This window comes from Orussus abietinus, unplaced genomic scaffold, assembly GCF_000612105.2.
Source record: "Orussus abietinus isolate OABI.00-Male unplaced genomic scaffold, Oabi_2.0 scaffold536, whole genome shotgun sequence".
NCBI lineage: Eukaryota > Metazoa > Arthropoda > Insecta > Hymenoptera > Orussidae > Orussus > Orussus abietinus.
In genome coordinates, this window is record NW_019394690.1 from 1 (window position 1) to 16,301 (window position 16,301).

The 16,301-nt window shown below is 38.4% G+C and overlaps 2 protein-coding genes across 6 annotated transcripts; both read right to left on the bottom strand.

The window, feature by feature from the left end:
* Nucleotides 1-432: 432 nt before the first annotated feature.
* Nucleotides 433-6,493, bottom strand: LOC105702306 (phosphoribosylformylglycinamidine synthase). 2 transcript variants are annotated; one of them, XM_012429782.2, is made up of 20 exons: nt 6,398-6,493; nt 5,823-6,235; nt 5,597-5,738; nt 5,375-5,525; nt 4,914-5,304; nt 4,730-4,842; nt 4,377-4,637; nt 4,206-4,279; nt 3,976-4,132; nt 3,524-3,870; nt 3,224-3,460; nt 3,033-3,158; nt 2,722-2,949; nt 2,426-2,624; nt 2,072-2,337; nt 1,769-1,985; nt 1,503-1,682; nt 1,262-1,426; nt 905-1,186; nt 671-843 (listed from the first exon to the last, which is right to left on the bottom strand). In XM_012429782.2, the coding sequence occupies exons 2-20, from the start codon at nt 6,089-6,091 to the stop codon at nt 671-673; spliced, it is 3,978 nt and encodes a 1,325-aa protein (XP_012285205.1). In that variant the 5' UTR covers nt 6,092-6,235; nt 6,398-6,493. The 2 variants fall into 2 exon arrangements, with proteins under 2 accessions (XP_012285207.1, XP_012285205.1); XM_012429784.2 differs by lacking the exon at nt 6,398-6,493 and having other exon boundaries at nt 433-843; nt 5,823-6,091.
* Nucleotides 6,494-7,412: 919 nt separating this feature from the next.
* LOC105702305 (dentin sialophosphoprotein) lies at nt 7,413-15,582 on the bottom strand. 4 transcript variants are annotated; one of them, XM_012429781.2, is made up of 6 exons: nt 15,339-15,582; nt 14,568-14,891; nt 14,165-14,433; nt 13,969-14,088; nt 13,569-13,619; nt 7,413-12,359 (listed from the first exon to the last, which is right to left on the bottom strand). In XM_012429781.2, exons 1-6 carry the CDS (start codon nt 15,434-15,436, stop codon nt 8,587-8,589), a joined length of 4,635 nt encoding a protein of 1,544 aa, XP_012285204.2. In that variant the 5' UTR covers nt 15,437-15,582; the 3' UTR covers nt 7,413-8,586. The 4 variants fall into 4 exon arrangements, with proteins under 4 accessions (XP_012285204.2, XP_023288781.1, XP_023288782.1 ...); XM_023433013.1 differs by having other exon boundaries at nt 7,413-13,619; XM_023433014.1 differs by having other exon boundaries at nt 7,413-13,619; nt 15,232-15,424.
* Nucleotides 15,583-16,301: the final 719 nt, after the last annotated feature.

Here is a 16,301-nt window from a genome sequence, read left to right on the forward strand (position 1 = left end):
GTTTAGGTGGATCACCTGGAAGCAGCCATTTTTGGTAAAATCATCATGGGCAGTTAATCGAAATCGAGCTTTCTGCACTTGTTGGTAGAAGATGTTAAAATATGTTAAAGGATCTTTGTGAATTTTTGTCGCAATGCGAACTGCGTCCACGGTAGCTTGATGGGGAAGGTTGTTCCGTTTAAATTGATCTCAGGAGCTAGTGGCTGCGATTTTTTTCGAAGGAGACACACAGGGTTTGAAGTTTTTGTGAGGAGTTCATCACTTTTTTAGCTTGACGAGGAAGATTGGTCTACTTAAATTGACCTCTCGAGCTAGTGGCTGCGATTTTTTTCGGAGGAGGTACAGGGTTTTGGAGTTTTTGTGAGGAGTTCTTCACTTTTTCAGCCGGTTCCCCATCAAGCTCCCTGTGAGCAATCTCCCAATTAATCTCTGTTGAGTTCACTCAGTTTTATTGCATAAAAATGATTGTTATTAAAACGGAGTGAAAAATGTTTCCTTTTCTGGATATAAATATAGTTAATTGATTCACAGTCGTAAAGTTTATAAAAGTACGTACAAAAATATGTCCAACAGGTGATAGATCAAAAACTAGATAACAAGTTATATTTTATCAGACGATAGGGTTTGATTTAAAGGGAATGACTCGATTATCAAAATGTACGGATTTCTTCTACAGAGATGTACACCATGCGTGTGCATTTTGGAAAAGTCGTAACCAAGGTGACGTCTTATAACTCCAATTTCCTGGCATCCACGGCCATTGCCACATCTGTGTGCATCGTTCTGGGTGAGGCATCATTGCTAGATGTCGGCCATCCACAGAACAAATTCCAGCTATTCCCTCTGTAGATCAAAGTCAAAAGTGAAAATCTACATTAAAGATATTTATAGCAAAGTTTCTTACCAATACTGCCGTTTGGATTGAGAGGATATTTCTCGGTTGGGATGCCCTGCTCGTCGGTGTACTTTATGGCAAGGCAATTGTGCTGTTTTAGTTTCTTTAAAACATCACTACTTCGGAATGTAAATCTCCCTTCGCCATGTGCAACCCAAACTCCAAATACACTGCCCTCCATGCCCCTTAGTAAAATAGATGGTGATTTCTCAATCTTTACGGTACTCCATCTACACTCGAATCTCTCTGAATTATTGCTATCGAGAACAATATCTGGGTTTCTATTTTCATCTGGAGAAATAATTACGGTAATGATAAAATAGCTAAAAATAATCAAGGTTGTTGAATGTTAAACGTATTCCTTACAACTTGGCTCTCCACCGATCCATCCCAGAAGACTCATCAACTGGCATCCATTGCACACTCCTAAACTGAACGTATCCTGTCGCTTCACAAAAGCTTGCAATTGTTTCTCCAATTTTGGGTGAAACAGTAAGCTTGCTGCCCATCCTTTAGCAGATCCGAAAACATCTGCGGTCAAAATATTCCTCAGCAAACGAGCAGATCATAAGTGTAGGTTATTAATTTCTAGATATTTATCACTTACCAGCGTAACTAAATCCACCTGGGAAAATAACGCCCTTGAACCCATCCAATGACACCTGTTCATTTAATAAATCTTGCATCGTTATGTCCCAAACTTCGAAACCAGCTTCAACTAATGATGCAGCCATTTCTCGATCCCCATTAGTGCCTTCTTCGCGAATCACAGCGACCTGAATATTAGCTAAAAAAGCAAAGACACAGTCAGTGAATGGAATTGGCACTAGGCATTGCTTCACAAATAATTTGGAATTTTATAAACCTACTCACAAGTTAAATGTTTATGACTTAGGAATGTATAGTTATCAGGGTCAAACGTCAACTTGTACGCTGGGGCACTTCGTGCACTTAATCCATTATATTCTTCCTCCGCACAACTCACATTTGTTTGGCGTCGCTCTAATTGATAACTTGTTTCTTCCCATAAACTCATTAGAGGGAATACAGACGAATTAACAACAATTTCATTGTTTACCGATACAACGATCTGAAAATCAGGATTTTAAAAATCATAAACGATTCGAAAGTTTTATTTGTTTTAAATAAAATGTGATTATATTTTGAATACCCTACTTTAGATTGTAGGCCAAAGCCCTTGGATTTTCCAATAGCATAAATGGGAGCGTCGTATCGTTTGAACGTTTCAAGAACGTAATCTATGTCTCGCTGATGCACCTCCAAAATCCAACCTACTTCTTCCGAAAACAGGATATTTATCGGCGATTCTGATTTGTGTGATATCTTGATTTCTACGCCGGAAATTCCAGCGAAACACATTTCTAAAATGCAGGTTATCAAACCACCGTCACTCACGTCATGGCCTGACAGAATTTTCCCATCTGTAACATAAACAATACTTTTCTCAATTCCTTGACACAGGGTTTAAGTATAAGGTTTAGTTTATAAGATTGTGTTAACACTAAATACCTTTTATTAACGATTGAGTGGCATTGAAAGCATTTTTGATTGCTCTCACATCTTCTACATCAGGTGCGCTATCACCAAGTTGTCGGAAGACTTGAGCTAAAGCAGTGCCTCCGATACGACTCTTGCCATTTGACAAGTCTACGTAGAGAATGCAACCTTCTTCTCCAATGGAAGGACTTTTAAGATCTGGGGTGACAACCTATGATTAATCATGAAACGACTTAATTAATATACAAATCTGCACGTAGTCTTTTGGATGGCCAGCAGTGAACATTAATAAATGAACAATTGGTTACCTTTTGAATGTCAGGGCACGGAGCATACGAAGAGATCACCAATGTTCCTGGTGCCCTAACAACATCCTTTCCGATTCGAGCAGCCATACTAAGGGAATCTTTTCCTCCATCGATAGCAATTCCTAACTCTTTCATGATTGAGCACATTGCTTCGCAAGCTTCGTACAATGCTGCACCCTCTCCTGGCAATTTGGCTGCCCACATCCAGTTACCACTGCATTTTACATCCTGCACACATTCAGGTTATTGTTTACACACTCGCACATCTAAGTGCATTTATTTCTCCTTAGAAAATGCTTTCACTCCCTCACCTTCAAATCAGAAATTCCAGCAAATACGAGGTTACTTAAAGACTCGGCAACTGTCATCCGTGCACCTGCTTGTGGAGTGACGAGACCCTTTATCGGTTGCTCCCCAATAGACGTGGCTACACCAACCTGAATAAATGTCCTTTTTTAAGCTGCTATTTAATTCCACTTTCATTTTTGCATAGAACACTTACGGTAGAGAAATGAGAAATCGCTGTGACAGCAACGTCAGCTAATGGTGTATGCAAAGGTCCTACGCATTGCTGTTGAGCAATCAGTCCTGTCACACATCGGTCTACTTTATTTGTTAAATATCGTTTACTTGCTACCGAGGGTAACCTCAAAACTCTCTCAAGTGCAGTATCTACTGTCAAGTCCTTTGGCAACTGAATTGGCACCAAAGTTTTGTGCTCCTTCTCCAAGTAAAACACCTGGAAAATATATGCCATCTAGTATTGTCTATCATTAGTAAATGTGTTATCAATTTCCATTACCTTTCTTGGAATTTTCCCTAGAACGAGTTCAAGATCCAAGTCAACTGGATGTCTTTTCCCAGGTACATAAGACTCGTCTAGGTATTTCTCAGTATTGCAGTCGTCCTCTTCAGAAAGAATTATTCTTCCGTTGCCAGTGACTGTTCCTACAAAATTAATAGGACATCTTTCTCGCCGAGCAATCTCTTTAAGTAATGGTACATCTTCTGATCTGCAGAGAATTGCATCGTTCTCTTGATATTCTGCACCCCATAGTTCTAGCGTGCTGATACTTTGATCACCCAACTCAAACTTCTTTGTAAATATTACTGCACCGGCAGGCTCCACCAATTCCTTCAGGACATTTCCTGAAACAATCCTAGTTATTCCATCTATAACATCTATTACGCGGACATGTTTGACGTCGCAGTTAGAATACTATTTTATAAAGATATCCAATGATTAAACAATACCATTTCCACCAGCTCCTTGGTCATGGATACTTAGAATTGGATTTCTATCTCCCATCTCCATGCAGGCTCGAACCAACCGATTTAATCTTTGTTCCATTTCAGCATCACCTCTTTGCACCGCACCAAAGTCGAGTTCTAATTTATTATCACCTTGAACCTATATTGTTCCATATAAATATAAGTATTTTTGACATATACTTATTACAATAAATCCGTTCTTTCTTAATTACCTCTACGGAGCTTGCTGATCCACCTCCTACACCGATCCTGTACACCGGGCCACCAACTTTTATCACTTCCATACCTGCGTAATTAACAGTGTCATATAAAATCTATTTATATAACAGCATTCATAAGTAACTAGGATTACACTGATGACAAAGTGTTTAATAATGATATACCTTTCTCAGCTGGCAACTTCGTTGTCATATTTGCATCCATTGTCCCCACACCACCACTGAACATGATTGGCTTGATCCATTCTTGTCTCAAACCAAATGAGTTTGTCATTCCAAATGATCTCGCAAATCCAGACACTACGGGTTCTCCAAATTTATTCCCATAATCTGATGCGCCATTACTAGCTTCTACGATGATATCCAGAGGAGAAGCCATATTTTCTGGATAAGGCAAGTCATCCTCTTCCCAAGGTAAAGAATAGTCTGCCACATAACGTATAGTAAATAGAATGTATTACATACCATGGGAAAACTTATTAACAATCAGTTTCTTGACTTTGTACAATAAATCTCACTTGGAATGTGAAGGTTGCCAACGGAGTAACCAGCTGTTCCAGCAATGTAGTATCCACCACGTCCAACACTTTGTATGTCTCTTAAACGTCCACCAGTACCTGTAGTGGCCCCGCTGTAGCATAATATTTGTGAAATAAGTGATATTAACTTATTATTTTGTTGTATAATTTAATAACTGATCACCTGAATGGTGCAACCCCGGTAGGGAAGTTGTGAGTTTCTGCGGTAAAGATGAGGTCTTGTTTCAGTGTATTTAAATGGAATGCACTAGCTTGGCTGGTTTCCTTTGGACGAAGAATCTTAGCTTCATACCCTTTGATTGCACTGCTATTGTCACTGAATTTGATAACATTATTTGGATTCGACGAGCTCTGGGTGTCAATAATCATGTCGATTAGCGATTGGTCTTTTTCCTTCCCTTCGATGACCATCCGTCCTTTGAAGAACCAGTGACGACTATGTTCACTATTAGACTGTGCCAAATCGAAACACTCGACACTTGTGGGGTTACGCTTAAGTTTTGAACCAAACAGATCTGTGTAAAAATCTAAGTCCCAGTTGTCAAATGCTAGACCTAAGAAAATAACATGAATCGTATTATGTGTAATAATGGAATCATTATCTTAAAGTATAATTCAATTTACCCAAATGTGCATTTACATCTTCCAAGGCTTTTCTTCCATGCTGTAGAATATCTACTTCATACCATTCTTCAGGCTTGAAGCCATGATTGAATGATTCTATTGGTTTTAAATATCTACATTCCGTCATTCGATCTTGCAAGGCATTAACGATCTATAAAGTATTTTTAAAAAATTACTAATTAACAGTGCATCTCTTATCCGTAAGCTATTAAGGATGCTTACCCTATTCTCTGTCTTGCTATCAATGATTGACTTCAACTTAACAAGATATCTTGTCGAGACTTCTACTCTTTTAACTTTATGTAACTGTATAGAATTACAAATTGATATCGCATTGCTGGAGAATGGTGTAGCAAAGTTTAATCTGTAACAATAATAATAAAATCAATAATAATAATATAATATAATATATGAATAAAAATTATTTAAGATTATTACTAATGATTACCTTGGGCCAATTTCGATAAGCAATTTATCATTTCCATGATTCTCCAGAGAACTCTGTTCGGTGACTTTAAGTGGATCAAAAGGTGATACAAGAATCCATTTTAGAAGTCCAATCTCCTCTTCACTAAGTGCACCGCTGCTTTCGACATAGTAGCAAAGTTCCGTCTTGACTTCATCCACTGAGCTTGATATTTGCAGCAATTGATTTAATTTCTTTGACAACTGTCCTGGCTTAAGCCCAGGTGTTTTATAAAAACGAATGATTTCCATGCTCCCAGGTTCAAGGAGAGACCCAAATGTACTAAGGAATAGTTTCTCGTTAATCTTCCACTACCCGATCCAAGACCCCCAATGAACGTTGGTGACGAAAACTCTCCAGTACTATCGTCACTTATCGCATCAGCTCATGGTGCTCTGAAAACAGACTCGTTAGCTGTAACATCTATGTTGTAACTTTCATATCATGCGGTCAGGACTTAGAGGTCAATAGGGCAGTGAGTTCACTATCAGTGTACGTTACTTAAGGTTTTGTAATCAATTGAAAACCTAATGAAATTTTAGGGATCTATTTACAACCTATTAATGTCACAGAGAAGAGTAATAGTAAATCATTTTAATCCTTTCAGAAGTACTCATTCGTTGTTAAAGTCCCTTTTAAGTTGCAATAGTAAACAAGAATTTGTAATAACCTAACCTTACCGGCCAGGTAGCTTGAGAACACGTGGCTTTACCTACCTAACCTAATCTTTTTTTTTTAGGCCGATAATTGGACAAAATTCTAGCTTGTGTAGACCATGGACGGTTGGGGAGGTATTACATGAATATATTATATGACGTATTATACCTACCCAACCCTGGTTGCGGTAATTTAAAAATCCCTAGAGAATTTAAGAGAACTATGAGAATTTGTATGTAAAATAATTGATTACATTTTAATAAGTAATATCCATGAAGTCAAGGTACTTTTTAGGTGAAAATAGTGTCCCTTTATTAATGATTCCTTTCTCACGATGATTTTCTATTTCCGCAATTTGTGTTGTCACTCTTATTAATTTCAAGATACATGAGAGGTTAGGAAGTTACTCGATTACACTAGATTAATTGTGGTTTGTCCAATTGTTGGAAGTTTAGAAATTCTGGTATTGGACGTTCGAAAAGCTCAAATCTTCACGCTGCATAATAAGCACTTGTAGTTTGTTAAAATTATTGAAAAATAGTCGAACGTTTATACAAAGTTCAATTTCTATAGATTCTCATGAATTCGCAGAGAATTTAACCACTCGTTATATTCTCGTTCTCGGATATTACCCAAGTAATCTAACGCTTTAAAAATTCTCGTTATTTTTCAACAAATTCGGACGTTACGTACTGATTCAAAAACTCGATTTCCACATTCAAACAAGATAAAAACCATTTCTTCGAATGTATCGATCATAAATTTGCTAACTTATCTCTCATTAATTCTTTCACCCAAATTTTGTCAGAATTTACCATAATTGAGAAGCAAATTTCTTTGAAGAACTGAATTCATTCCACATGAAAAAAATAGAAATTAGTATTGTACAAGGTTCTTACGTATAAGCGTCAAAAGTAAGAAGAATTTTTGCTGGATTTATTAGATACAAATGACTCGTAAAAAGAATAGTATAAATTTTAATTACAAATAGAACAAGCGTATTACCAATTATTTAGACTGAAACAGAATACAACTCCAACACATAAAACCAAACAATATCGTAACAAATTAATATCTTAACGCCTGTTAACAATAGATTATTTAATCATGCTGAACAATTGACCGCATATTACTGAGAAGGATAAAGCATTGTCTACAATGTCGATGCATACAGGATTAAAATAAACAGAATAAAATCATCCTTTCGATAGTTTCAGTGATAAGATATGAGTTATAAGATTTCCATGAAGCATGAACAATCCTACATGTCAAAGTTTATAAAATATGAACATTGATATTTAATCCTGTGCAGAGTATAGTTATTCACATTATTCATGCGCACCATCGTAAACTATGTCAACTAGTTATTAACTAGGAATAGTGTCCGAATAATTTCTCGATGCTCTTTCGATTGTTAGCAAACAAAGCAATGTATCCACTCCTACAGAATCTTCTGAATATAAATCTTTAAACATCTGTGAATGATACAGCAAAATAATCAACGAATTAGTACATCATCGTGGAGTATCCATAGAATACAAACATGCGCAGTTATATTTTTGCATTACGCATTACATCCATTTATAATATAACAGAATGTTTATATACACGTGCCACCATATCTGTAAATTAAACGTAGAAAAGTAGAATCGAAGAGTCGCAGTTTACATCTATTCATAATATACACATCTATTTGTAACATAACAAAAGGTTTATATACATATTCTACCATATCTGTAAATTAAATGTAGAAAAGTAGAATCTAAGAATCACAGATGAGCATTACATAATTTACATTTTCTATTCCCATTCGTAACAACGTAGTCCTAAGTCTGCGACACTGATTATAAAATCAAGCGATGAACATCTCATTTATCTATTGCTCTCACGCGATGATTAACGATTTTTAATCATTCTCACAGAGATGTTAACTTACATTGCAGTTGAGAATACTGAAAGGACGTTTAATTATAATAATAATAAATTCTCGGGTAAGCGGGAAGAGCAGGTTAAATTGTTCGAGGCATACTCGTTAAATACAGGAAGTCTAATTAGAATACCGAGACTCGAATATTCATATCTAAACATTTCAAGAAGGGACTTTATCTTTCCCAGACGCTTTCAATTTCCGATGGTACGTAGTGTAAGAAGTCGATGGCTGAGGATTATTCCGGGGGAGTTTTTGCTGTCTAAGGGACGCCGCTCCTGAAGATGCTTGTCTTTTAATTTTCTTCATCTTCGCGACGGTAAATTCCGTCGTGCTTCCGGCTGAGCTTAGAAGAATAAATCCGTCTTCCTCGTTTCCAGGACTCGAGGCTCTGTCGGGGACAAACGGGGATTTGGAAGGAATTATCTCGTCGGTTTTGGAAAGCTTCCTTCGTTTCTTCGGCCTCTTTATCGAGCCGTCCGAGAGGTTCTCGATGCTCTCCATTTCTTCTCTCCTCGCATTCCTTTTCGCCTCTTTGCCGGCTTTTATACTCTCGACTGCGTTTTTCATGGCTCTTAATGCTTCTGCCCTTGCTTTCGAGAAGTCTACGACTTCGGGAGGTTCGTCGGAATCGCTCGCACTTTTCTTCGATCTCGGCTTAGAAATCTTTGTGGGTCGATCTTCGGGATTTATTCTATCGGCGCGTTCTCTCTTCTTCTTCGGTGCCAGCTTCGAACTCTTTGTCGGTCGATCTTCCGAATGATGTACGTCGGAGCCCTCGCTCTTAATTTTCTTGCGAGCTTTGCCAGCGCCTTCCTTGTTCTTATCGGCCAGTCTTATCGCCTCTTGTTCTACCTGTTCTGCAGGCGACTTTTTAAACTTCTTCAATTTTGGTTTAGATCCCGAATCCACCCCGATATTGTTCCCTAATTTCTTCGGATTTACCTCTTCCTCCGAGGCTGCTTCGAATCCTGTCGATTCGATTTTCTTCCTCTTCTTCGATGGCCTCTGACTACTTCCTTCATCTACATTTCCTCTCTTCGGTTTTTCTGCCATTTTCTTTCCCTTTTGTCGTTTGGTAACAATCGTCTCTCTTACATTTCCTGCTTCGACGGTTGCCTCCAACTTTTCTTGACTTTCGAGTTTTTTCTTCGTCTTTGATTTTCCTGGACTCTCTGTTTCTTGACTGTGGTCACTTTGTTTCTTCTTCTTTTTCTTTCTCTCGCCTTCGGTAGGTTTATCAACGGTTTGTTGAGCTTCGAAAACAGTTTCCTGTACGTTTGTCAATTTCTTTGATGACTTTTTCTTTACTTTACTACTCTTTAACTCGGTCGTGTTCTCGGCCTGCTTTTGTTTGGCAAGAATATTTGTATCTTCTTCGCTGCTGTTCTCTTTAACTCCAGCATGGATGTGTTCTTTCGGTGATTTGTCCAATGTGCTCGTTTTTGAGGTTAGATGAGCTTTTTTACTAGATTCGATGATCTCTTTTGTCTCATCCAAAGTGCCTTCTGCTTCTTCGTCTTGTAAATCTGCAGAAGGTAAAGTATCGTGTAACCTCTGTTTCTTCAGGAATTTCGTTACAGGGCTGTTAGGCGTTAGCATTGTTTTATTCAGCATAGACACTTTGGATGACTTTTGCCTTGATAGATTGGTTTCGGTGACATCGGTCAAGTCTGTTGGCAGAGCCGGAAGACTTTTCTGTAGAACACCGGAATCTATTTGCTTTGTGCCACTCGTTTCGCAGAAACTCATTGCACTTTTCACGGAAGGTATTGTATGCACTTGATTAAGAATCATATTCTTCTTTTTCATGAATGCAGGTGTGAGGGACTCCTCATCACTTTTACTGCAGTTTGACGACTCGCCTTTGTTAATACCCAAGTTTATATTACTAACAATTTTATTTTTCAAGGTCTTCCCACTCGGTTTAGGCGTGCTGCTCACTTTCGGAGTCTTGAGACTCTTATCAACACTCTGTTCATCTGAAACACCTTGAGACTTATCAGTCTCTGATAACTTTTTCGGAACTTTACCCCTTTTCGGAGTTTTTAGAGTTTCGATATTGTCAGGTAGCTTCCCAGTGAACTTCAAAACTTTACTCTTGTCACCGACACTTGTTATGACTACCTTTCGATTAACTTCACTTTCAGATTCATCGTCCTCTTCATCTGAAAACTGCAATGCAATTCTCGAGAATTTCTTTTTACTTCCCTCTCCACTTGCATCTTCTTCCGTACTCTCATCTCCGTCTGCTTCGTCCTCTTCCTCGTCACCCACTACAAATCCTTCCAAGTCAGATCCATTATCATCCGAGTCAGAGTTTTCTACTTCCGATTCTCTGCAGATGTCACTAGGTATATCTTCGTCGGGATCCTCTATGTCAGACTTCCCATCGAAATTGTACTCCCTAGCAATGTCTGAATTAATACTGTCATTTGATGAATCATCTTCTTTAGACGAGTCAAAAAGAAACTGAGGAACCCACTCTTTCTTACTGTCTTCTAAATTATCATTCGAGCTCTCCGAGCCCACTTGTGCTGCAATAGAGTAATTCTGATTAACCGTGCTGTTTTCTGCATATTTTTGCGACATTGCTTTTATTTGTTTGCCTGAAACAAAAAGCGACTCGTCCTCTTCAATGACCAGAGACGCGCGCTTTGAAGATTTGCTGCTACTTCCACTTTCAGATCTACGTATATCAGTGGTGATGGAGCTCATCTTACAGGGCCCCTCTTCCTCTTCCTCTTCGTCTTCATCAGTATCCATATGTTCTGGTTCCATTTCACCCTGGGTGCTCGTCACAGAGAAACGCGCTTCCTCCTTCATCGATTCTTCTCTCTTTTTCTGCGACTTTTTATTTCCCAAAATAGGAGAGCTCGGAATCTTCTCCGAAGAATTGCTGGAATCCGTCTCGTTGAAGGAATCGTTACTCTTTGTGACTGAAATAAGGGAACTTCTGCGTTCCTGATTAGATTTGTTTAAACTTCGTCCCGAAACTTGCTGGTTTTCTGCTGATTTATGACTTTTGTTGGATTTCTCAAACGATACAATGGTTTTCGTTGCAACAGCCTCTTCATCATCGAAGTTAGCATTGTCTTCTTCAGGCTCCAAAATCTTCGACTTGTCACTCACCTTAGAAGTGTTTAAGTCGTTTAAATCACTGCTTATGTTTATATTCTCTTCCGATGAGCTTTTGGTGAATTTTCTTTTTTTCCGCGATTGGTGCTTTGAGGATGTCGATGTCTCCAGATTAGATTCGGAACTTTCGTCTGCTAAAGAATGAACATCTTTTGACACATTGGTGGGAGATTCTGATTTGCCTGTAGACTTACGATGTGCAGTACTCGAAATATTGTTTTCACTGTTATCAACCGATTTTCTGAAACTGTCACTTTTCTTTACATTTTTATCAGTCACAAGATCTGGAAGTTGCCGATCACTTTGTAAGGATTTTCTAATCACACTCTCTTCACTTACTTCATTCTCAATGTCTGATTCAACATCCATTTCTTCATTCTCCTCCTCGTCTCCTGTCTTTGTTTCATTTTCTTTCTTGGACTTCACTTCTGATGTCTTGAAACTTGAAGCGTTACCAGATGTGGAGCCATTCTTGGTCGCTTCTTCAGCTGCAGTTTCTTCTTTTTCCTCCAGGACCAGATCGCATTCTGCTTCACTCTCATTTTCCACAGTCGGTGAGCTTTCTGTGAGCTTTCTGTTCCATTCTTCGGCAGGAATGTCGTGAAACAGACTTCCTAGGTTCATGTCTAAATCGCTGTTATGTTCATCGTGCAGTTTCTGGGACCGAGTTTCGTTCTTTTCTGGCTTCAACTTTAGGGCAGCACTCCTATCCTGGACTTCGGTGTTCACCGGTGTTGCAACTTTTTCAGACCGGTCCTCACTAACTGAGACTTCTTCGGACTGACCACTCGTGGACTCTGCAACAATCGAAGATATCCCATGTTTAGTCTTAACTCGCAGTTTATCTTCACTTTCGACTGTCTGTAAATTATCAGTCGAGATCAACGTATCCGTTGTCGACTTTTTTAAATCGGCGAAAGAACGATCTATCGAGGGCATTAAAGAGTCGCCTTCGTTGAAATTATTTTCCACTGGTATGTTCATGCTGCTTGCCGTCACTTCAACGAATAAAGTCGTATCAGCGGACCGTAATGTACCTGTTTCTAAACCCTTGCTTGAAATAATATGATCCTCCTTGTTAATGCTATTTCTATCAACGTTTGTATTGGATTTGTTCTCAACCACCGGAGACATCAATGTTACTGGAGAATTATTATTTGCAGGCTTCAATCTGGATTTGCGTTTCTCATGTTCGTTACTTTTTTCACTTTGTAACAGTTTATCAGTGAACGAAGTGGCATTTTCCAGATTGTGACTAGCTTCAAGTATTTCAGGATTCGAATCTTTACTGTCATCGGACATGACTGCGTCTTTGGAGGCTTTTGACTTGTCACGGTCAAAAATTGACGTCTCCTCGCTGCTAGCTTTTCTGTTAACTTTTGTTCTGTTAAGCCTAATAACAATCTCCTTTGTTATGAGATTGTCAAATGCACGATCGGTGTCATTTTGCTTTTCCACTTTATTATTCATTTCTGTAATCTCAGCGTCTTCAGTGATAATGATTGACTTATCTGCTTCTGAATCAGTTACCAGGGTAGTATCGCCTAAATCATTTAATGCTTCGGTGTTTGCAGATTGTGATGTCATTGTCAAAGACTCCTTCGTCGGTGAGACCCTCGATGGCGTTTCATCGTCTGATAACGTTTCTTTTATTTTTGCAGTTTTCTCTACGAGTATTGGACTCAATGATTTGCCATTATTTGATGTCAGATCAGTTATTGGTTCTTCCTGAGTAGTGGCTGTCACCACTGGTGACACATTATATTTTTCAATTTCTTTGTTACTACCATTTTGTAATTGCTCATCTGTAGAGCTGTTTAATACGCCTTCGATCTGCGATCCTAATTCTTTCGATGCTTCTACAGGAGTTTGTTTCACTGACTTATCAAACGACACCTCATTCGAATTTTCCATATTCATTTCATGACTTTTCTTTCTGGAATTCTTGGACAGGTTTAACGATTCTGGTGTTTTCAAATTGTCTATTAAGCTTTGGCTTGAATTACCTTTGTGCAATCCCAAAGACGACTGCTCAGGAGGGGTACTCGATACTTCAGCTGTGATAAATATGACATTTATGAATTTACATATATACAAAATCGAGTTATTAATATTCTATTCCAACCATTTGAAACAAGTTTTTCAAATTCCTTTTAGTTTGTTATTCATATAATTCCCAACATGTAATGCTTTGTTCTCTGCCAAGTCTTTTAAGTGAAGCAGAAATTAAGACTTTACATAACTTATGTCAAATGATTCAATTCTGATATAAAATATATAATCTGTCGAATTTTTCACCATGATAAACACCAAAGACAAAGAATTGTAGCTCTTGTGTTATTCAGTTATCTTGGCTGTTCTTTAATTTTGGGTAAAGGTTATGTTATAGACTGTAAGTTAACTTACGAAAATCATCAACTTCCATTTTTTCTTCGCTTCTATTTCTTTCTTCATTGATCGACATATTTTCCAAAGATTTAGTAGTGTCCTTGGACGAAGAGACATTTGAAGAATGATCCATATCTTCTACTTACACATGAATAGAAGAAATTAATATATGAACGACGGTGTAATACTTGTTCGTTGAGTACATGATTCTTACCTAATTCATCAATTTCAATCACAGATCTGTCAAGTCTTTTTGAAAAAGTAGCATTGGTCTCGACTTCCTCGGTCACTGCTGGTTCAGATGGCAAAACCGATGCCAGTCTCCAAATTCTGATGCCTGCATCCCGTACCATGGTAGATTGTAACGGCTCTGAATCGAATGGATTTGTGGACTCCAAGTCCATGGAAATAGCCCGTGTTTTTCGCGTGACTCGAGCAACCGGCGGTGTCGACTTTGTCTCGGAACCAGCCCTTGACCCACGTCTGTTAAAACAATTTGAAAGTAATGTAGAATATAAAAATTTTTACTTTTGTCTCATTTTCCATGCTTATCTAAAATCCCAGGATTGAAAACGCTACATTGCATTATTAGTTTAAGTAATAAAGTATAGCATTACGGTTTTCTGGTTGCTTTGGGCGTCGAAGGGATCGACGAGGTATTTTTTCTCGTAACACGTTTACTCGTCTCTTGGCTATTTTCAAACTCAGGAGTTTCGCTTATATCAGATGAAGTTGAAGTTTTTGTCGATCGTAAGACTCGGGCCATGTCCCTGTTCTTGGCTTCCATGGTGGTTGCCTGACATTGAGTTATTCTAACTCCTTGTGAATTGCCAAGTTCGTTTATCGACTCGGAAGATCCATCGGCAACCTGTTTACGTCTCGTGCTTCGACGAAGTGGCGAATTCATTATAGAATCTATAGTTACGATCGCTGCCCATGGACTGTAAACCGTACAAGGAAAAGTCTTAAGACAAATTAAACATACATTAATCACTGAAGATTCTATGCTCAAAGGACTGTTCGTCCTTCCTTAACTATCATGGTTAAGCACTAATTACTTTCAACGTATACTGGAGTTTGAAGAACTTCAAACAATCAAATGAGTCGTATAAAAACACGTATCGAAGATACGAAGCCGTTGCAACGAAAAAAAAAATAAAGCAATCAAGATTGCCTCGCAGGCAGGTACTTAAATGTACGTTCAAAAATTAATCATCTCTAGTTTCGGATTCCTCATCAGAGCTTTTAGGACGGCGAAGTATTGTGATTGGGTTATTTTACACATTAAATAGAAACTCCAGGGCGGTAATGGCAAAAAGATCGCTGAATGTGATACACCACGTGCTCCTTGGCAAAATTAACCATTGAACCACTATACCGGTTGATACCTCAGACCTAGACCTCGCATTGGACTTCCCACTCCAAGATTTCTAGTAAGCAGAATGGCTTTAATTGTGTGGGTGAGTTGTCGGGTCACGTGGTACATTCACTTTCCCCTTCCATTGCAAGGCGGTCTACCATAAATATATGGTCTTAAATCTGATTGGGTCCGAGTATGGTCGGTACACGTGTGCATGTGGTATTCCAGTTTTATCCCTTCCATTGCTATATGAGGTCTAGATATTTATGGTCTGAGGTTGATACTGGGCGCTATTACGTATTTTTTACGAGAGCGCTCACTTCTCGCACTTTCTTCTCACGTGGGTTTATTCCCCGAATTACGTATTCGTTATATGAACCAGAGATGATCTCTGTATGAACGAACGAGATCACTAGCATTTCTGGTCTAGCAATATTGCAAATAAAGGTACATACCTTGTAAATCGAAAATTGTTGAGAGGTAGGGGGTTAAAGGGCAGGAAAAGCGGGAAGATGGAAAGCCGTTAAAAGTAAAGAAGAGGATTCGAGTCTATCTACATTTTTTAAATATTTATTAGAATCGTATTTACATGTACTATAATTAGAAGTTCAACAATATAATTTCATGTCATGTATGCATGAATTATTTAACAGTTTTCAATGTTTAATAATGTAATATAATCTCGCGATAACAAAAACTAACATGTACATCCTAGTAAATTTTCTTTCTACTAACGAAAATGGGTCTGAGGCATCACGTAATTCCCTTCTTCTTCTAATATGGTTATAATTACTTCCCCGAATACGATTATTGCCACAAATCAAAACACCCAGGAGGTTATCCATTTTGAATTTCGGTTTCCAATCCATGGAATTCACTGTGCTTATTTTTCTATCTTTTCTTGTATGCTTCACCATTTCGCTTAAAAATTTGTGTCGAGCCACGTCATACGAATGGTCTCGCATATTCACCACCAACAACGTTCCGTAAT